The sequence below is a fragment of the Phyllostomus hastatus genome, unplaced genomic scaffold (assembly GCF_019186645.2).
Source record: "Phyllostomus hastatus isolate PE091 unplaced genomic scaffold, TTU_PhHast_1.1 phas_contig_40, whole genome shotgun sequence".
NCBI lineage: Eukaryota > Metazoa > Chordata > Mammalia > Chiroptera > Phyllostomidae > Phyllostomus > Phyllostomus hastatus.
In genome coordinates, this window is record NW_025333872.1 from 63,341,581 (window position 1) to 63,358,540 (window position 16,960).

A 16,960-nucleotide genomic window follows, 5' to 3' on the forward strand; every position below is an offset into this window, starting at 1 on the left:
TGGATCAAAAAACTATGGTACATTTACACAATGGAATTCTATGCAGCAGAAAGAAAGAAGGAGCTCCTACCCTTTGCAGCAGCGTGGATGGAGCTGGAAAGCATTATGCTAAGCGAAACAAGCCAGGCAGTGAAAGACAAATACCATATGATCTCACCTTTAACAAGAACCTAAACAACAAAACAAAGAAACAAGCAAAATATAACCAAAGACACTGAAATAGAGGACAGACTGACAGTGACCAGAGGGGAGAGAAGAGGGAATTTCAGGGGAGAATGGGAAGGGTTTACAGGAACAAACTTAAAGGACACGTGGACAAAAACTAGGGGGAGGGTGGTAATGGGAGGGAAGTGGGGAGGGTTGGGTGGGTGGGCTGGAATGGGAGTAAAAGGGAGAAAACTGTACTTGAATAATGATTAAAATAAAATTAAAATTAAAAAAACAAATACTATGCTGGGTTCTTTATATTATCTCATTTTAATTCTCTCAAAAAATCATATGACATCCTTTGAAACAGTTTTCTAAGGAGACAAGGCTAATAATATGCAATGTGGCGAGGGCTACTTCAGGTGTGAAAGGGAGTTGTGGACAGGGAATGACTCACTTCACTGAGGAATGCAATGATGAATAAGAAGTCCTGGCTCTCTGGGAGCACTCAGATTAGCAAGGTGAACAGGATTCTAAAAAGGAATGTTGCAATAGGCACGTTAAGAACTATTTCAGCATTATTATTTGTTTAATGGTGTGGAAGAAACTAAACTTAACCACTAACTGTGCCTGGAGATTTTGAAGATGGCTTCAATGAAGAGATGACATAGAATAAAGTATTAAAGGAGGAGAGTAGTTTTCCAGGTGAAGACCAGAGAAATGTCATTCAAGGCAGCAATAGAATTCAGGGGGACCATGATATGTACGTTCAGGTACCGTTAAGGGGGTCAGTGTTGTTGGAAACTAGGGTTCGCAGGATGGAGTGGGGCTGAAATGGATAGAACAAGACTAGGAAGGGCTTCTATGCCAACTCAGGGAGGATGGAATTTGTCCTCTTGACAATTGGGAACATTGGAGGTTTTCAAGTGGAAAATAATGCAATTAGATTTCTTTCTTTTCCTGCCTTATAAGTTGAGAAATATAACTGATAGTCAGAAAACTGCTAAAACAAATATAGTGTACAAAGCATAATTATAGAGCAAACACTTCGATACCCCTCACCTTGGTATAGAAATATAACATTGTTTATACCCCGCTCCTCCTCACTGCCCAAATCATAGTCCCATTCAAGTCCCACTGTCTTTGTATTCTTAATCACTGTTTGGTTTTCCTTTATAGTTTTATTGCTTATGACCATGTGTGTATCCTCAGAAAATAAAGTTTAGTTTTGACTATTTCTCAATATTTTATAAATAGAGTCATACTGAATGTGTTCTTTATGTTTGACTTCTATTACTCAACATTGTTTTTAAGACTCATCCTTGTTATTGCTTGTCGCTATAGCAGTGTTTATTTATTTTCATTCCTGTATGATTCTATTTTTTTAATATTTCACAGTTTATCTTCTCTGCTGCTGTTGAAGATTTGTTCTTTGATCTTAAAAAAATCAGTTCTTGCCTAATACAAATGATATCATTATGAGCTTTCATACCCTGTATCCTGTTCATCTGAGGTTAACAGTTTGTAGAACATATTCAGCTCCTTTTTTTCAGGAAGTTAACCATGATGGGATTGTGTGGCATGAACTACAGTGGTGTGAAGTACTATGGGTCTGGTCCACTTTCGTTGAGGGTGGAGAGAGAGGTCCCCTCTGAAGGAAAGTCCAGAGACAGAATGGAGCTCACCGGAAGTGGAGTGTCACCCTCGGGTGATCCTGAGTTTTCTTGTATGAAAGACCAATATCCTTAAATGACTTAAAAACTCTGTTGGAGAAATAAGTTGTTAGGGAAAATGAGTTCTATTTTGGGTTTGAGGTGACTGCTGGACACACAAGTAGGAAGGAATATCTCTAAGCAATCGGAAATGCCTATCTAGAACTTAAGAAAGGGAGGAGCTAGACATGAAGACTTGGAAGTGGTAACATACAGTTGGTTGTCAAAGCCATGGGAAAGGAGAATAATGATAATTGACAGTACTTTTTGAGCATTTGTTATGCACTAGGCACTATTCTAAAAATGTTACATATATCCATTTAATCTTCATAACAACCTAAGGAGGTAGGTAATACTATTTTCATTTTATACATGAGAGAATTGAGGCACAGAAAAGTCAATTAGCTTTCCCAAGGTCACACATCTAGTCATTGGTGATGCCAAGAGGAGATTACTTGAGAAGTGTATGTGGAAAGGATTGAATTTTAATGAGTATTAATACTGATGATAAGGAGGAGGAAGAGGAGCCTGGGAGGAAGACTTAGATGAATAGTTACTGAGTTAGGAGGAGAGCCAGCGAGTGTCATTGATAGCCTAATTTAAATGGACTTAATAAGGGAAGTACTGCAGGTGCCTTCCTACTTTTGTAGGAAGTTAAATGCCAAAGTAGAGTCAAAGATAGTCAAGCTCTGAGACTTGGTGTTAACCAAACCTCTTCAGGCTTGGTTCATTGCTTCCAAGAAAGAAAGTGAAAACTCCTAAGGTATCCAATAAAATATAGAAAAATAATTATTTGCCTTTGATTTCAGTTTATAGCTAAAGTAAAAAAAAAATCCCTTCCTTAAGTAACTCCATTGTCGTTAAGTGTGGGGATGGGAAGATGGTGGGAAAATGGGAATGGTAGTGGGGAAGATGAGCATCTCTGTACCAGAGAGCTCTGCTGAGTAGACAAGCTGAGCTGGGCCGGAAGGCTGGAAGGAGGGCATCAGGGGAGAGTCCCTGATCCACCAAGGCCTGTAGCCCCCCCCTCCAAATGTGGCCTGGTGACTCTGATGAAAGTGGGTGTCCAGGTGACCCTTCAGCTGTGCCTGAAACCTGCCCCATGGCCCTAGCTTCTCCCTGGTGTTGTCTTGTTTCTCTCTGGATAGACTTAACTACTGTTTTCACAAGGTTGGCACTTGAAATGTCATTGGTAAAATGGCACTCCTGTGCCAAGGAAAAGTCTGCTCTTTCTTTCTGTTTAAACTTCCATAGGAAAAACTTTTATCAACATTCAGAAGTCTAAACATAATAATAAATTCCATATTTTTAAATACATTACTTAACCTAAACAATATATCTACAAATTATAACATGCAGAATGATATTCTTTAAGATTAAGAGTGTCACACTTTTTAAATTGTTAAGTTTGGCATCCAAAGTTGTGTCTTGTACATGGTAGATATTTGTAGATATCAACCTTGATCTGATTGGACTCTTGTAGGTGAGTCTTGGGGACAGGATTGACACTTTGCTAGAATCTAGCAGTTGTATTCCAAGGAGGGCCAGCGTATTCCAAGCATTAGCCAGTATTCTCATGAGGGTCACAGAGAGTAATGCTTGAACTAACCCCCTTGAAGATGATTGCAAAGAACAGTGTGAATGTGTATTTCCTTTCAAGAGTTTATCTTGCTATTCTGAGAAATTTTTCGTGGTTTCTGAAACCAGTGATAATAATAGTGTTCAGAAACAAAGTGGTACAGCTAAAAAAAAACAAAACAAAACAAAAAACAAGTAAAACCAATAACCATCGGTTTTCCATTGTGCTTAACATGAGAATCGCTCATTTCTTTTTTTTTAAATATTTTATTTATTTATTTTTTAGAGAGGGAAGGGAGGGAGATAGAGAGAGAGAGAGAGACATCAATGTGCGGTTGCTGGGGGTTATGGCCTGCAACCCAGGAATGCACCCTGGCAGGGAATTGAACCTGGGACACTTTGGTTCCCAGCCCACGCTCAATCCACTGAGCTACGCCAGCCAGGGCTAGAATCGCTCATTTCTTAAAAGATAAAGTAAGTTGGTGTTGAATTGTGAATTTTTAAAAGTGTAAAGGTCTTTCAAATATTCTTTAACCTAGCCTCAGAAAAAATTGTTGAATCCTCTATGCACCCTTACTTTTATTTTTTCTATTTCCACTAAGAATTAAACATCTGAGTAGTGATATTTTCTCAGAACAGACCTGGGTATAAAAGGCTTGGTAATTTTCAACAGACCCAGAACTAGAACCACTCACTGCCCCCAGAGATGACAGGGGTGGATGCCAGGGTGTTAGACTCAACTGCAGGTGTTGGGAGAAAATTCAGGCTGGCAGGCAGAACCCAGACTTTCATGGCTCCAGAAACGTGTAACAAAGACAGAATGACCATCAGTATCTGCGGGATACACAATGGGGAAGCACACTGGTGGCAACATCACAATGTGGTGTTTGGAGACATGAGCTGACAGAATAATAGGAGAGAATGCAGTTCAGTCTGTAATGAGTTCCAGGGGCAGGAGTTCCTAGTCTATAAAGACTTTAAATCCTACGTCAACCCGCAGCTCTGCCCTCACAATGGGCCATCTTTCTTCTCACCCTCAGTATTCCCATCACTGTGCCTTTCTGTCCTGCCACAGAATGACAAGCTCCTTGGCACCCCGGAGCCTTAGTCATTCAGATTTCTGCTCAAATGTCCTCTCCTCATAGAAGCTCTCTAGCTCATGATTCTATTCTAATAATTCGCATAACCTTTGAGGATGTTCCCCTCACTATCAATGAAAGCTGTTTATCCATTTGTCTTCTTCTTGTTATATCCAGTAATCCCAGTCACATGAGGGTCAAGGACTCATGGACATGGAAAATGGTGTGGTGATTGCAGGGGGGAGCGGGGAGGGGACTAAACGGTAATAGAAAACACACAATAAAGATTAAATCAAAAAATAAAAATAAAAAAATACTGTTTTAAAAAAATAATCTCACCCTGGCTGGCATAGCTCAGTGGATTGAGTGCGGACTGCGAACCAAAGCATCGCAGGTTTGATTCCCAGTCAGGGCACATGCCTGGGTTGCAGGCCACAGCCCCCAGCAACCGCACATTGATGTTTCTCTCTCTCTCACTCTCTCTCTATTTCCCTCCCTTTCCTCTCTAAAAATAAGTAAATAAAATCTTTTTAAAAATCTCAAAGTTGCAATGTAAGGGGCAATCTCTTACATTGAGTATGCATTTAATTTAATTTTATTGATTTTAGACATAGAGCAAAGGAGGAGGAGAGAGAGAGTGAGAGAGAGAGAGAGAGAGAGAGAGAGAGAGAGAGATTTGTTGTCTCCCATATGCACCCCGGCCATGGCTCGAACCTGTAACCCAGGTATGTGTCCTTACCAGGGATTTACCCTGCAAACTTTTGGTATACAGGACAATGCTCCAACCAACCGAGCCACAGGGCCAGGGTAAGTATTCATTTAATAGGCACACCCTATATGTAAAGGTCCTTTACATATGCTACTCTATTTACTTAGCAATCTTGCAAAGTGAACTCTATTATCTTGCTCATACAAACCGCAATGCTGAGTCTCAGAGATGCTAACTTATTACACACATACCCTGCACCTAACTTAAAAGGCCCTGTCCTTGCCAGTGCACCTCACCTCTATCTGGAGCCACCTGTGTCGTGTAGGCTCGGTTTCACAGACATGCTTACGGTTGGTGTCAGAGGACTGATGTTTGAAAAAAACTAACAGGGGAGGAAACAACATGTTAAATGTAGCTGCAGTTTGAAATGTTTTGGTTTAAGCAGTATTTTTGAACAACCATGTGCCCCTTCACCCCCACTGATCAACCTGTTAGTCACTGAGTGAAAATTTGACACTCCTCCGGGGACCAACAGGGTAAGGGCATACCTGGAGAAAAAAGAGAAGACGTTAATAAATAATATGTTCTGTCTAATGTCCTTTATGACCTGTGGGAAATCGGTCAGGGGAGAGAACAGTACAGGTGAATGAGGCTGGGAGTCTGTCCAGAAGCAAGACAGGAAGGGGACAGACATGAGGAGGGCACCAGACTTGAGCAGGGCTTTGTTTTGAAGCAGCTTGTGAAAGAGAAACCAGAAATCTGCCCTTGAATAATGTTTCCTGAAAATGATCATGGGTTTTCTTATAGCTGTTTGGTCTTACTGAATTGCAGTAAGGGTGCAATAGAGGAAAATCTGTTCTTTTTTTTTCAAGCAGTTTCCCCATGTAAGAAGCGTTTTTTGCTCTGGGCAGCTGCATCAGGGCAGGAAAGGTAAGGAGCGTCTCCTGGTTCATTGTCAGCTGGGTGGAAACAAAAGTCACTGTGGACCAGGGTCTACCCCCAGTCAGAGTCCATGAATTGGGGCAGAAAGGTCACAAGTGCAGTAGCATTCTGAAAAGTGAAGAATTGGGTAGGGCAATGGTGTGCATGCCTAAATCGCTTTCTCAGCCAGGAAGGTCTGGGTTGGTTGAGATAAGAAAACGGAAGTTCACAAGGCCAGAGAAGCCCTCTAACCTCTTTTGAAGTTGATTCTTAGCAGAGTGGAAAACTCTAGACCCCAGCCCAAAAGCGTCCGAGGAGCAGGGCAGCCAAGAGGTAGAAGCATCCGGGCCTATCTGTTGTGCCAAAGGAGAGAGCCAATGGAGAAGCTTAAGACGATAGTGGACCTGCACTTGAAGCACTACGGCGTACTGGGTTACGGCCTGGTGACTGCGCTGACTGCGGGGCTGGAGCGCATCTTCTCCACCGTGGTGTTCCAGTGCCCCTGCAGTGCCACCTGGAACCTGGCCTATGGGCTGCTGTTCCTGTTGGTACCCGCTCTGGCACTCTTCTTCCTGGGCTACCTGCTCAGCGCTCGCACTTGGCGCCTGCTAACCGGATGCTGCGCGCCGGGCACCTGCACCTGCACCTGCTGCTGTGGCAAGGTGCTGCGCGGGGTCCTGGTGTTTGCGCAGCTCAGCGGGACGGCTGCCGTTGCGCCCCTCACCTGGGTGGCCGTGGCACTGCTCGGGGGTGATTTCTATGAGTGCGCCGCCAGTGGGACCCAGGTCTTGGTGCGGCGCCTGTGCTCTGGCCACGGGGACCCCAACTGTATCACCTTGCTGCCTCTGGTGCCCTGCGGGGATAAACAGGCTGAGGACCTGATGGACTTCAAGAAGAATCTCAAGGCACAGTCGCAGGTAGGTGCTGGCGCAGGGCGCTGTGGGGAGGAGCGGAGCGGGAGGGCTTCTGTGCGCCAGCCGAATGAAGTAGGGATCGGTGCCCTTTCCCCAGACGTATGACATGTAAGACGAACTAGAATGTCTTCTTGCTCCTAGTGAGTTAACAGGCCAACGTTTAAATAAATGGATGAAAAGGAGGAAAGGCGATAGGTCCTTTACTTCCTACCTTAGTCTCCTGCGTCTTCAGAGCGAATCCACTGAGTCTAGATCAGGTTGTTTGCCCGACCAAAACACGGCAGAACTGGTGCAGTGAAATGGGTCTGCCTGTCTCCTAAGCCACCACCCCACACTGCTTCTTGGAATATAAAGCTCAGAGGTTCTTGACAATGAATGCTTGCTTCATTGCATTTGCCGCTATTCCATGTTGAGTTCTCCGGGCATGACACACGTGTACTGGCATCTCCCTGGGCTCTGTGACTTGGAATATGACTGACTTACACAGCCAGCAGTTGTACTGAGGGTTTCCAGAGGTCACGGCCACTCTTTCCTCTAAGAGAGCACGACTTAAAACTGCTGCTTGTACATCATCATGACTGCTGAGTAGTTCCAACTTCAACTGACGACTTTAAAATTACTTGTAAAAAAAGTGACTAAATTAGTATTTTGCTGTGTTTTCCTAGATAGCGGGCTGGATCCTGATAGCAGCAGTTATCATCTGTCTTGTGATTTTTGTGTCTATCACGCGATGTCTATCTCCAGTTAGTTTTCTGCAGCTGAAATTTTGGAAAATCTATTTGGCACAGGAGCGGAAGATTTTCGAAAATCAGGCCACAGAGCATGCAACCAAATTGGCAGAAAATAATGTTAAATGTTTCTTTGAGTGCTCACATCAAAAGGGGGAATACAAAACCCCAAGCAAGGAAGACTGGAAGAAGGTCTCAGCACTATACACCTTCAATCCAAAAGAACTGCACTACAGCACAGTGCACAAGTTTGTTAACACAGAAGAAAACGCTGACGGAAATGAACGTTCTGAAGGAGAAACAATGGTTGCTCTTCACTTTGTAGATTCATTTGCTTTAAACACCACTCTTAATTTATGACTTTATGAATGAATAGGGAAAAGGGGTTCTTTAAAATTATTGCTTCTTTAAAAAAATAAACATTAGTATTGTTTATGCTGGGGTTTTTTGTCTTCAAATTACAGACACATGGAATTTTAGATCTGAAATAGAAATTCAGAATTTTACCTATGTTATATTATTAAAAAAGGAAATGAAATTAAATGATTCATTGAAATTGACAAACTTGAACTAGATCGACAGTTTTATATCCTTCATCTAGGATCACTTTTATTGAATGATATTGCTGCATCCAAATAAAAGAATTTACTTACTAGCAAAAACAATGAAAGAACAATTGTACTTCATGTTTTCTTTTAGGTTATCTGATGCTAATTTCAAGTTCACTTTCTTGCAGGCAAGACCTTGTTAGGAACTTCAAAATACTGCCATTGTATGTCTCTAATATGGTTTTTAAATGAAAATACAAAAATTTATCCTGAAAAGGAAAATAACATCCTTTATATACAAAATTTGAAAAACTAGTTTAGGATAATTGCAGATAATAATTGCCTTTATTTGTAACATCAGAAGAAAAATTTTAAAGCTGTTTATTGTGGTAAATTTCAAATAGGCACAGAAGTAGAGAAGATAGTATTATGAACCTCCATATAGTCATTACACAGCTTCAACAAAATGGGGAAGTCTGATAAAACCCAACACAAACTGTGATTTGATTTAGATTAGAGGAGGAATGGGTTTGGAGGAATCTGTGAGACACATAGATCTGTAGGAGAAAGGCATTTCAGTTTGCAGGGATAGTATGTGTGGAGGCTGAGGTGACACAGATCTTAGCAAAGTTGGAAGCCTTAAAGGTAACTGGGGAAAATGAGCAAGGGACTGATCATGGAGCCCCTTGAGGCCATCCAAAGGGTTTTTGGGAATATTGATATATTTTCCTTGTAGAAAAAAAAGAATGGCAGAGGGAAGAGAGAGAGCCAAGGTGGGAATGGAGAGTCTAGTCAGGAGGCCTCTGCAGTGGGAACAGGTGGGAGTGAACTTGAACTCAGTTGATGAAGAGAGAAAAAGCAGATAGATTCAAGGTAGATTGTGAATATAGACACATCAGGATATGTTAATGAAAAGAGTGCAAAGATTTATTGAGAACAATTTTATCTGTAGGTAAATCCTATTGCTCGATGATGTCAGAATTTTTCAGGGCACATTAGGTTGTCATTTCTGTCCATCCCACAGATTGATGGCTGTTTTGTGCATTTTTAAAACATGAGTTGGGGAAACTTTAAACTGTGAAACAGTTGAACACTGATCGTTTTTGGTCCTTGCTCTCTTGGCTGACCCTGGTGCTGGCTTTATTTGCCCTTTGCCATCAAGGGTCATTAACATGAACTAGTCAGCAGGACTGAATATCCTGTGGTTGGGAATCATATACAGCAAGACAGTTAGCAACAGAAACTACATGACCAGTTTTGCTCTATTTCCTAATGAGTACTTCTGAAAACTGTATCATGCCTGCTTTCAGTTTTGCTTCTTTATTTCATTTCCCAATTTCTTTTGCGTATTCTTCCCTTTTAATATGCTCCATTTGAACTTACTCAGTCTTTATGTTTATTTTTATTTAATTTTAATTTAATTTTATTTTTGTATCCTCACCCAACGATACACTAATTTTAGAGAGAGATGAAGACAGGGTGGGGAAAGAGAGAGTGAGAGAGAGAGAGAGAGAGAGAGAAATATAAATATGAGAAACATGTTGTTTGCCTCACAAACATGCCCTGATCAGGAACCAGCCCACAAACTAGGTATGTGCCCTGACTGAGGAGCAGAAGCCCCAAACTTTTGGTGAATAGCATGATGCTCCGACCAATTGAGCCACCTGGTCAGGGATTACCCAATCTGTAATAATTACTGTTAAGGTACACATGCTTAAGATAAAAAATGATAACACTAGAAAAGTATGTGAAGTAAAGCGTAAAACTCCCTCATTCCTTTGCAATATTTTCTCCCCAGAGGAAACCATATACTCTATGTCTACACAAATATTATGACACTGTAAATGTGGTTCTGCAACGTGGTAACCTAAAATATTGTTCCATGTACATATATAGTAATTTGTGTCATAAAAATTACTTCATAGTATTCTGATAAGCAGACTATGATCCCCTTTATGAAAAAGTACACATGCACACATATACATATACATACACACTTATTTTTATATAAAGATATGAAGCAAGTTGTCAAATTTGGTCAATTCAGGACACTAATGATGAGGGAGGAATTTGTTTTTAAATCTCATGCACTTCAGATCTTTGGCAATGAATAATAAATATTAACTGTGTTATTACAAAAGATTAAGAAGAACCCTCACACTGGCAACAAAACAGTTTTTCATCTTTCACTTTATTTCATTTTCATGTGACTGCCGTGCTCCCATGAAACACATCCCTGTCACTTACATGTGAAGAATTGAAGATCAGAGAGGTTATATCACTAGTCTGTGTCACACGGTCAAGGAAGGTAGAAGTGAAGCAAGAGGGTTGGTCTTCTCTGGATCATGTGGTACACAGTGACCACACAGCTGTTTTTATTACAGATTTTTCTTTTTTAAAACCTCGTGTGTCCTTATAAGCAGAGAGAAATATCAATGGTCTATGAGCTGATTGAAGAAGCAAGTCTTGAGGGAAGCATACAAAAATAGAATTACCCATGTACAGAAATGTCTCTGGCTGAAAAAAATCTTGGAAATCTTGTTTCTCACCTTACATCTCACGTACTAGGTGGCCTATAGTAAATAATCTTCCAAAGACAAAATATGGAGAGATACCCTCTGAGTCAACCCCCACAGCAAACACCACTGTCTGCTCTGTCAGCAACAGACGCCCACTGAGTGTCTACCATGTGTCAGACACCTGGCCGGCCTTTAGTTGATCTTATTCTGTCTCTTACTCTGTGGTACCTGCTTATGAGGGATCTGTTGTCAGCACAATGTAAGGACTGTGGAACTGATTACATTCCATTCTGATCCGAGGAAGAGACCTGCATCAAAAAAGGTACATGGTCTGTCAAGATCCTTTGCCACAAAGAACTGAACACTAAAAACTTCCAAATGAAAGAAAAATTGTACCAGATTAGGCAATTTGTTACTCTAAAAATTGGGAGTCATCAAAGACAGAGAAGAGTACATGAAACATCTATGTACACTGTAAAGAATAACGACAAACATCTATGTAACTACCACAATGGGGAAAGAAATAGAACCTCTCCAGTATCCCCAAAACTCCCTGCTCATGTGCCTCTTCACAATCCCAACTCTCTCCACGTGGCAGTGTGCAGCGGGAGGCGTCATTTCCTTACTTTTGCATATAGTCTTATCACCTAATTGTGCATTCTTAAACTATTAATGTTTAGTTTTTTCTACTTTTGAACTTTTTATCAATGAAATCATCCTCTAAGGATTATTTTATTACTGTCTTTTTTGTTTGTTTTCATTTGAAAGATTCATCTATATTATGTCTAGAACAACTTATTTTGACTGTGGTATAATATTCTACCACATGAATATATGCCACCTATAACAATCTAGTTATTCATTTAACTAATGGGAGTTGTTCTCAGTTTCTGGCTCTTATGAGCGATGCCACAGTGAACATTCGTGGACTTGTATTCTAGTGTACATGGGTGTGTTTCTTCAGGTTGTGTTCCTAGGAATAGATGATACCATGGGGCAATGTACATATTCTAGTTTGCTAGATAACATGTCAAATGTTTTCCATAAGAGTTGTGCCAATTTACACTATGAGGAGAATTCCCAGTGCTTCTGATCTTTGTAACAATTGGTATTTCCAATTATTTAATTTTGTCACTCCGGTGAACATGTAATGGTATTTCTCATTATGGTTTTAGTTGGATTTCCCTTGCCATTAAAGGAATTTGGCAGCTTTTTATGTTTCCTAGCCACTTGAATATCCTCTTTTATGAAAGTTCTACTCAAGCCTTTTGCCCATTTTTAAATTTTCAGGTTGTCTATCTTTTTCCTGTTGATTTGTGAGATTTCATTATTATTTTATTCACTTAAACCACCAAGTATTTATTAAGAGCCTGCTAAGTCCCGGGCATATTTTAGGTATTTGGGATACATCAGTGAACCAACAGCAAAGCTCCTGACCTTGTGGAGTCTATATTCTAAAGGAGAAGAGAGATAATGGGGAGTAAGCATTATAAAGAAGTGAATAATTAGGTATTTTAGGAGGAGAAGAATACCATTTTAAAAAGGAGAATATTCTAAGAGGCATTAGGAATGTTGGGGGTTGGTGAACTGTGACCCCACTGAGGTGTAACCTTTGGGCAGAGGCTTGAAAGGGTGGCCAGAGCAGTGAGGCAGGGGACAAAAGTAGACCGTGAGGTCAGAGAGGTAACAGGCCGGGGGACAGATCATGTAAGGCCTTCGGAGCTTTGCAAAGACTTTGGTCTTTACTCTGCCTGAACTCACATGTTCCCTACAACACCTAAATCGTCTGATGACTAAGTCAGACCATTGGACGCTCTGAGGTGTGAAGAAGGCAAGAAGATGCTGGTTCTAAAAACAGAAGAAGTGATGCTCCCTTTTAGACGACAGCTGTCCAATGCCTCAGAATCGGGCAAATGATGCCTAAGACCTAATGGAATATGTTACTGTGGAATTAAAGTCAGGTGGGAAGTGTGTGTATACATACATGTATGTGTGCATGAGTTGTCTTACGGTGCCTTGTGTACATTTTAATAGTTTGTTTTGCTAGGAGGCTGTGACTTAAGAAACTTAATTTGACAAGATTATTGCCAGTGGTCAGAAATGCATTTATATATTTAATAGTCACAGGTTGCTTTTGAAACTTTGCAGCTCACTTTTCAGTGATTCTTCTTGTTCAGTTTTGGGCTCCATTTCACCAGTGCCCTCATGTTCACCATCAGCTTCTTAATATATTCACTTTCAGCCATTCAAGGAACATCCAAACATGTATTGAGAAGGCCTAATATGTGTGAGAGTCTTCATATACTATGATTAATTCAGTCACTGGAGGTAAAGTATAATTACTAAGTGGCTTATGAACAACAGAAACTTATTTCTCATAGTTCCGGTGGCTGGAATTCCAAGATCAAGGCACCAGCAGATTCTGTGTGTGGTGAGGGCCCACTTCCTAGTTCATGAATGGCTGGTTTCTTGCTGTGTTCTCACATGATGAAGGGGCAAGGGAGCTCTCTGGGGTCTCTTTTACAAGGACATTTTTCACCTTTTCAGCTCATCTCAAACTTGTTTCCTCCTCAATGCATCTCCCAATGACAGCAGTCCACAGTAACATCCTCCTTCTCTGAACTCTTATGGTTTCACTTCTCAAAATTGTACACCTCTTTGCATTGTATTAAAACTGTTTTCTGACTTCCAGCCAAGATGGAGGCATAAGTAGATACACTGTGTCTCCTCACACAACCAAAAGAAGGACAACAACAATTTAAAAACAAAAAACATCCAGAACTGACAGAAAATCAAACTGTATGGAAGACCGACAACCAAGGAGTTAAAAAAGACATATTCATCCAGATCAGTAGGAGGGGTGGAGATGGGTAGTCGGGTGGAGAGGACTCAAGACAAGGCCATAGCTGGAGGACCCAGCCAGGCAGTGGCTAGTGGAGCAGGCAGTCCCACATTTGCAGACAGATAAACAGGGAGGAACACTTGGGGAGCAAGACAGACCTCGCTACCCAGGGTTCCAGCACAGGGAAATAAAGCCTCAAACCACCAACTAAAAACACCTGTGGGGTTTGAGGCAGCAGTAGGAGAAACTTCCAGCCTCACAAGAGAGTTTGCTGGAGAGACCCACAGAGTCCTAGAATGTACACAAGTCAACCCATCCAGGAATCAGCACCAGAAGGGACCGCTTTGCTTGTAGGTAGCTGGGGAAGTGACTGAAATCTGGCAGAGAGCAAAGCTAGTGCCATTGTTCCCTCTCGACCTCTTCCCCACATAAAGCACCACAATGCAGTGATGTGGGTTGCCCCGTCCTGGTGAACACCTAAGGCTCCACCCCTTGTATATAGCAGGTGCACTGAGACCAAAAAAAAAATGGTCCAAATGAAAGAACAGATCAAAGCTCCAGAAAAAAAATATAACTAAACAATAAAGAGATAGCCAACCTATCAGATGCACAGTTCAAAACACTGGTAATCAGGATGCTCACAGGATTGGTTGAATTTGGTTGCAAATTAGATGAAAAAATGAAGGCTATGCTAAGCGAAATAAAGGAAAATGTACAGGGAACCAATAGTGAGGGGAAGGAAACTGGGACTCAAATCAATGGTATGGACCAGAAGGAAGAAAGAAACATTTGACCAGAAAAGAATGAAGAAATAAGAATTCAGAAAAATGAGGAGAGGCTTAGGAATCTCCAGGACATCTTTAAAACCTCCAACATCCGAATTATAGGGGTGTCAAGAGAGAAGAGGAAGACCAAGAAATTGAAAGTTTATTTGAACAAATAACAAAGGAGAACTTCCCCAATCTGGCAAAGGAAACAGACTTCTAGGAAGTCCAGGAAGCTCAGAGAGTCCCAGAGAAGTTGGACCCAAGGAGGAACACACCAAGGCACATCATAATTACATTAGCCAAAATTAAAAATAAGGAGAGAATCTTACAAGCAGCAAGAGAAAAGAATACAGTTACCTACAAAGTAGTTCCCATTAGACTGTCAGCTGATTTCTCAGAAGAGATCTTGCAGGCAAGAAGGGATTGGAAAGAAGTATTCCAAGTCATGAAGGGCAAGGACCTCCATCCAAGATTGCTCTATCCGGCAAAGCTTTCATTTAGAATGGAAGGGCAGATAAAGTGCTTCCCAGGTAAGGTCAGGTTAAAAGAGTTTGTTGTCACCAAACTCTTTTTATATGTAATGTTAAAGGCATTTCTATAAGAAAAAGAAGATAAAAAATATGAATAGTAAAATGACAGCAAACTCAGTTATTAACAACCACAACTAAAAAACGAAAGAAACTAAGCAAACAACTAGAACAGGAACAGAACCACAGAAATGGAGATCACATGGAGGGTTAGCAATAGGGGACTGTGAGGGGGAGAGGGGGTAAAAGGTACAGAGAATAAGTAGCATAAATGGTAGGTAGAAAATAGACAGGGGGAGGGTAAGAATAGTACGGGCAATGTACAAGCCAAAGAACTTATATGTATGACCCATGGACATGAACTAAAGGAGGGGAATGTGGGTAGGAGGGGGTGTGCAGGGCAGAGGGTAATGAAGGGGGGGAATGGGACAACTGTAATAGCATAATCAATAAAATATATTTAAAAAACTGTTTTCTCTTCCCAGCATGTTAATGCCTTATGAAGAGTTTAAAAAGCAGGAGCATCTTGTAAATGCCATAAAAGAGCAACAAGGGAGATAAAAGAAGTTTTTAAAAACCAAGTGAGAAACAAATTGATCGGTTGCTTCTCGCATGCCCCCAACTGGAATCTAACCAACAAAGCAAACAAGCAAGCAAAATATAACCAGAGACACTGAAATAAAGAACAAACTGACAGTAACCAGAGGGAGGGAGGAGAGGGGTAAAGGTTGAAAACAGGGGAAGGGTCATCAAGAACATGTATAAAGAACACAGGGACAAAGCCAAAGGGGGTAGGGTTGAGGGTGGAAGGCAGGGATGGATGGGGCATGGGGGAGAGGCTGAAGAAAATGGAGACAACTGTACTTGAACAACAATTTTTTTTAAAAAAAGAAATATCTATGATTTACTTTTGAGCCGATGGTTATCCGTGCTTTAATATCAGCCTTTACTAATGAGAGCCCCTGAGAATTTGATTCTCTGTTTTAAGGTTGTAGAGAGAATCCAATTAATACAGAGCAACACAATAACAACTAATTAGGAAAAAAAACAGTGAGAAAGATTAAATGTTTTATTAATTTATTAAGAGAAAATAAAGCATTACCAGCATTTCTTGAAATTTTAAGACACAAGATACACAACCATAGAAAATAAACTAACACCAGAAGCCTGCACATTGGCGATGACGTTGTTGCTCCCAGACTTGAAGACCGTGCGTGCAGAAACCAGGCTGTTTCTTGATACATGTTGGCCTTTTGTGCATGACACTCCATTTCTTTCAGGCAGACTGTAGTAGAAGAAAGGCAATTACCATATGTAAAAAATATATGTTTACTATTTTTACATATAGTAAAGGAACAAAATCTAAAAGACAAAAGGTTGTTTTTTCTTTCATGGAGTACTTACCAACAGCTCAGGTTATTGATGTTCCACGGAACACAATTTGGGAAACAGCACTTTGGATAATCAGAGGCAGATGGAAAATCAAGTGTTGTCTGGCTTACTTCACAGTATTATTAAGTCACATAGTCTATCCAAAAACAGCAAGGTGAATAACCTCAAGATTGAGACATGGTCAAACTGTGGGGCAACTTATTGCAATGGCCAAGCAAGTTGATAGATACATAGGGGATTCATTAAACCATGCTTTATTTCATGGAGACCAGACAATCATGCGTCTAGGCATCTTTAGAGATACTTAAGCACACTTGGAGAAAGGGCAGCATATAAAATAAAAAGCAGATGTTTTCCCTCTTAAAAATCAAAGCACTCCTAACCCCTTTCTTAGTTCCCAGCTCTGCTCAAGCTTTTCTCGATGAGGTAATTGTCCCTAACTTTTCCAGCAGATGTACAGTGAAGCTCTCACTATAAAATAGCTATTGATTTTTTTAGATCTAAACCTTTGTTCCAGATGCTCTATATTGCTACTCCAATTTGAGATTCAATAATGTACACTTTTAAAAATAATGCT

The 16,960-nt window shown here is 40.8% G+C and overlaps 1 protein-coding gene across 3 annotated transcripts; it reads left to right on the forward strand.

The window, feature by feature from the left end:
* Positions 1-5,986: 5,986 nt before the first annotated feature.
* CALHM6 (calcium homeostasis modulator family member 6) lies at positions 5,987-8,223 on the forward strand. 3 transcript variants are annotated; one of them, XM_045843297.1, is made up of 3 exons: positions 5,987-6,155; positions 6,421-7,063; positions 7,726-8,223. In XM_045843297.1, exons 1-3 carry the CDS (start codon positions 5,998-6,000, stop codon positions 8,146-8,148), a joined length of 1,224 nt encoding a protein of 407 aa, XP_045699253.1. In that variant the 5' UTR covers positions 5,987-5,997; the 3' UTR covers positions 8,149-8,223. The 3 variants fall into 3 exon arrangements, with proteins under 3 accessions (XP_045699253.1, XP_045699254.1, XP_045699255.1); XM_045843298.1 differs by having other exon boundaries at positions 6,424-7,063; XM_045843299.1 differs by having other exon boundaries at positions 6,014-6,155; positions 6,410-7,063.
* The last annotated feature ends 8,737 nt before the right edge of the window (positions 8,224-16,960 follow it).

Excerpts from the sequence above, each read along its gene's own strand:
- CALHM6 (XM_045843297.1), top strand. The coding sequence starts at position 5,998 with ATGTTTCCTGAAAATGATCATGGGTTTTCTTATAGCTGTTTGGTCTTA. Across the intron at positions 6,156-6,420 it reads GCTGCATCAGGGCAGGAAAG|CAGAGTGGAAAACTCTAGAC; the intron begins GTAAGGAGCGTC and ends GTTGATTCTTAG. Across the intron at positions 7,064-7,725 it reads ATCTCAAGGCACAGTCGCAG|ATAGCGGGCTGGATCCTGAT; the intron begins GTAGGTGCTGGC and ends GTGTTTTCCTAG.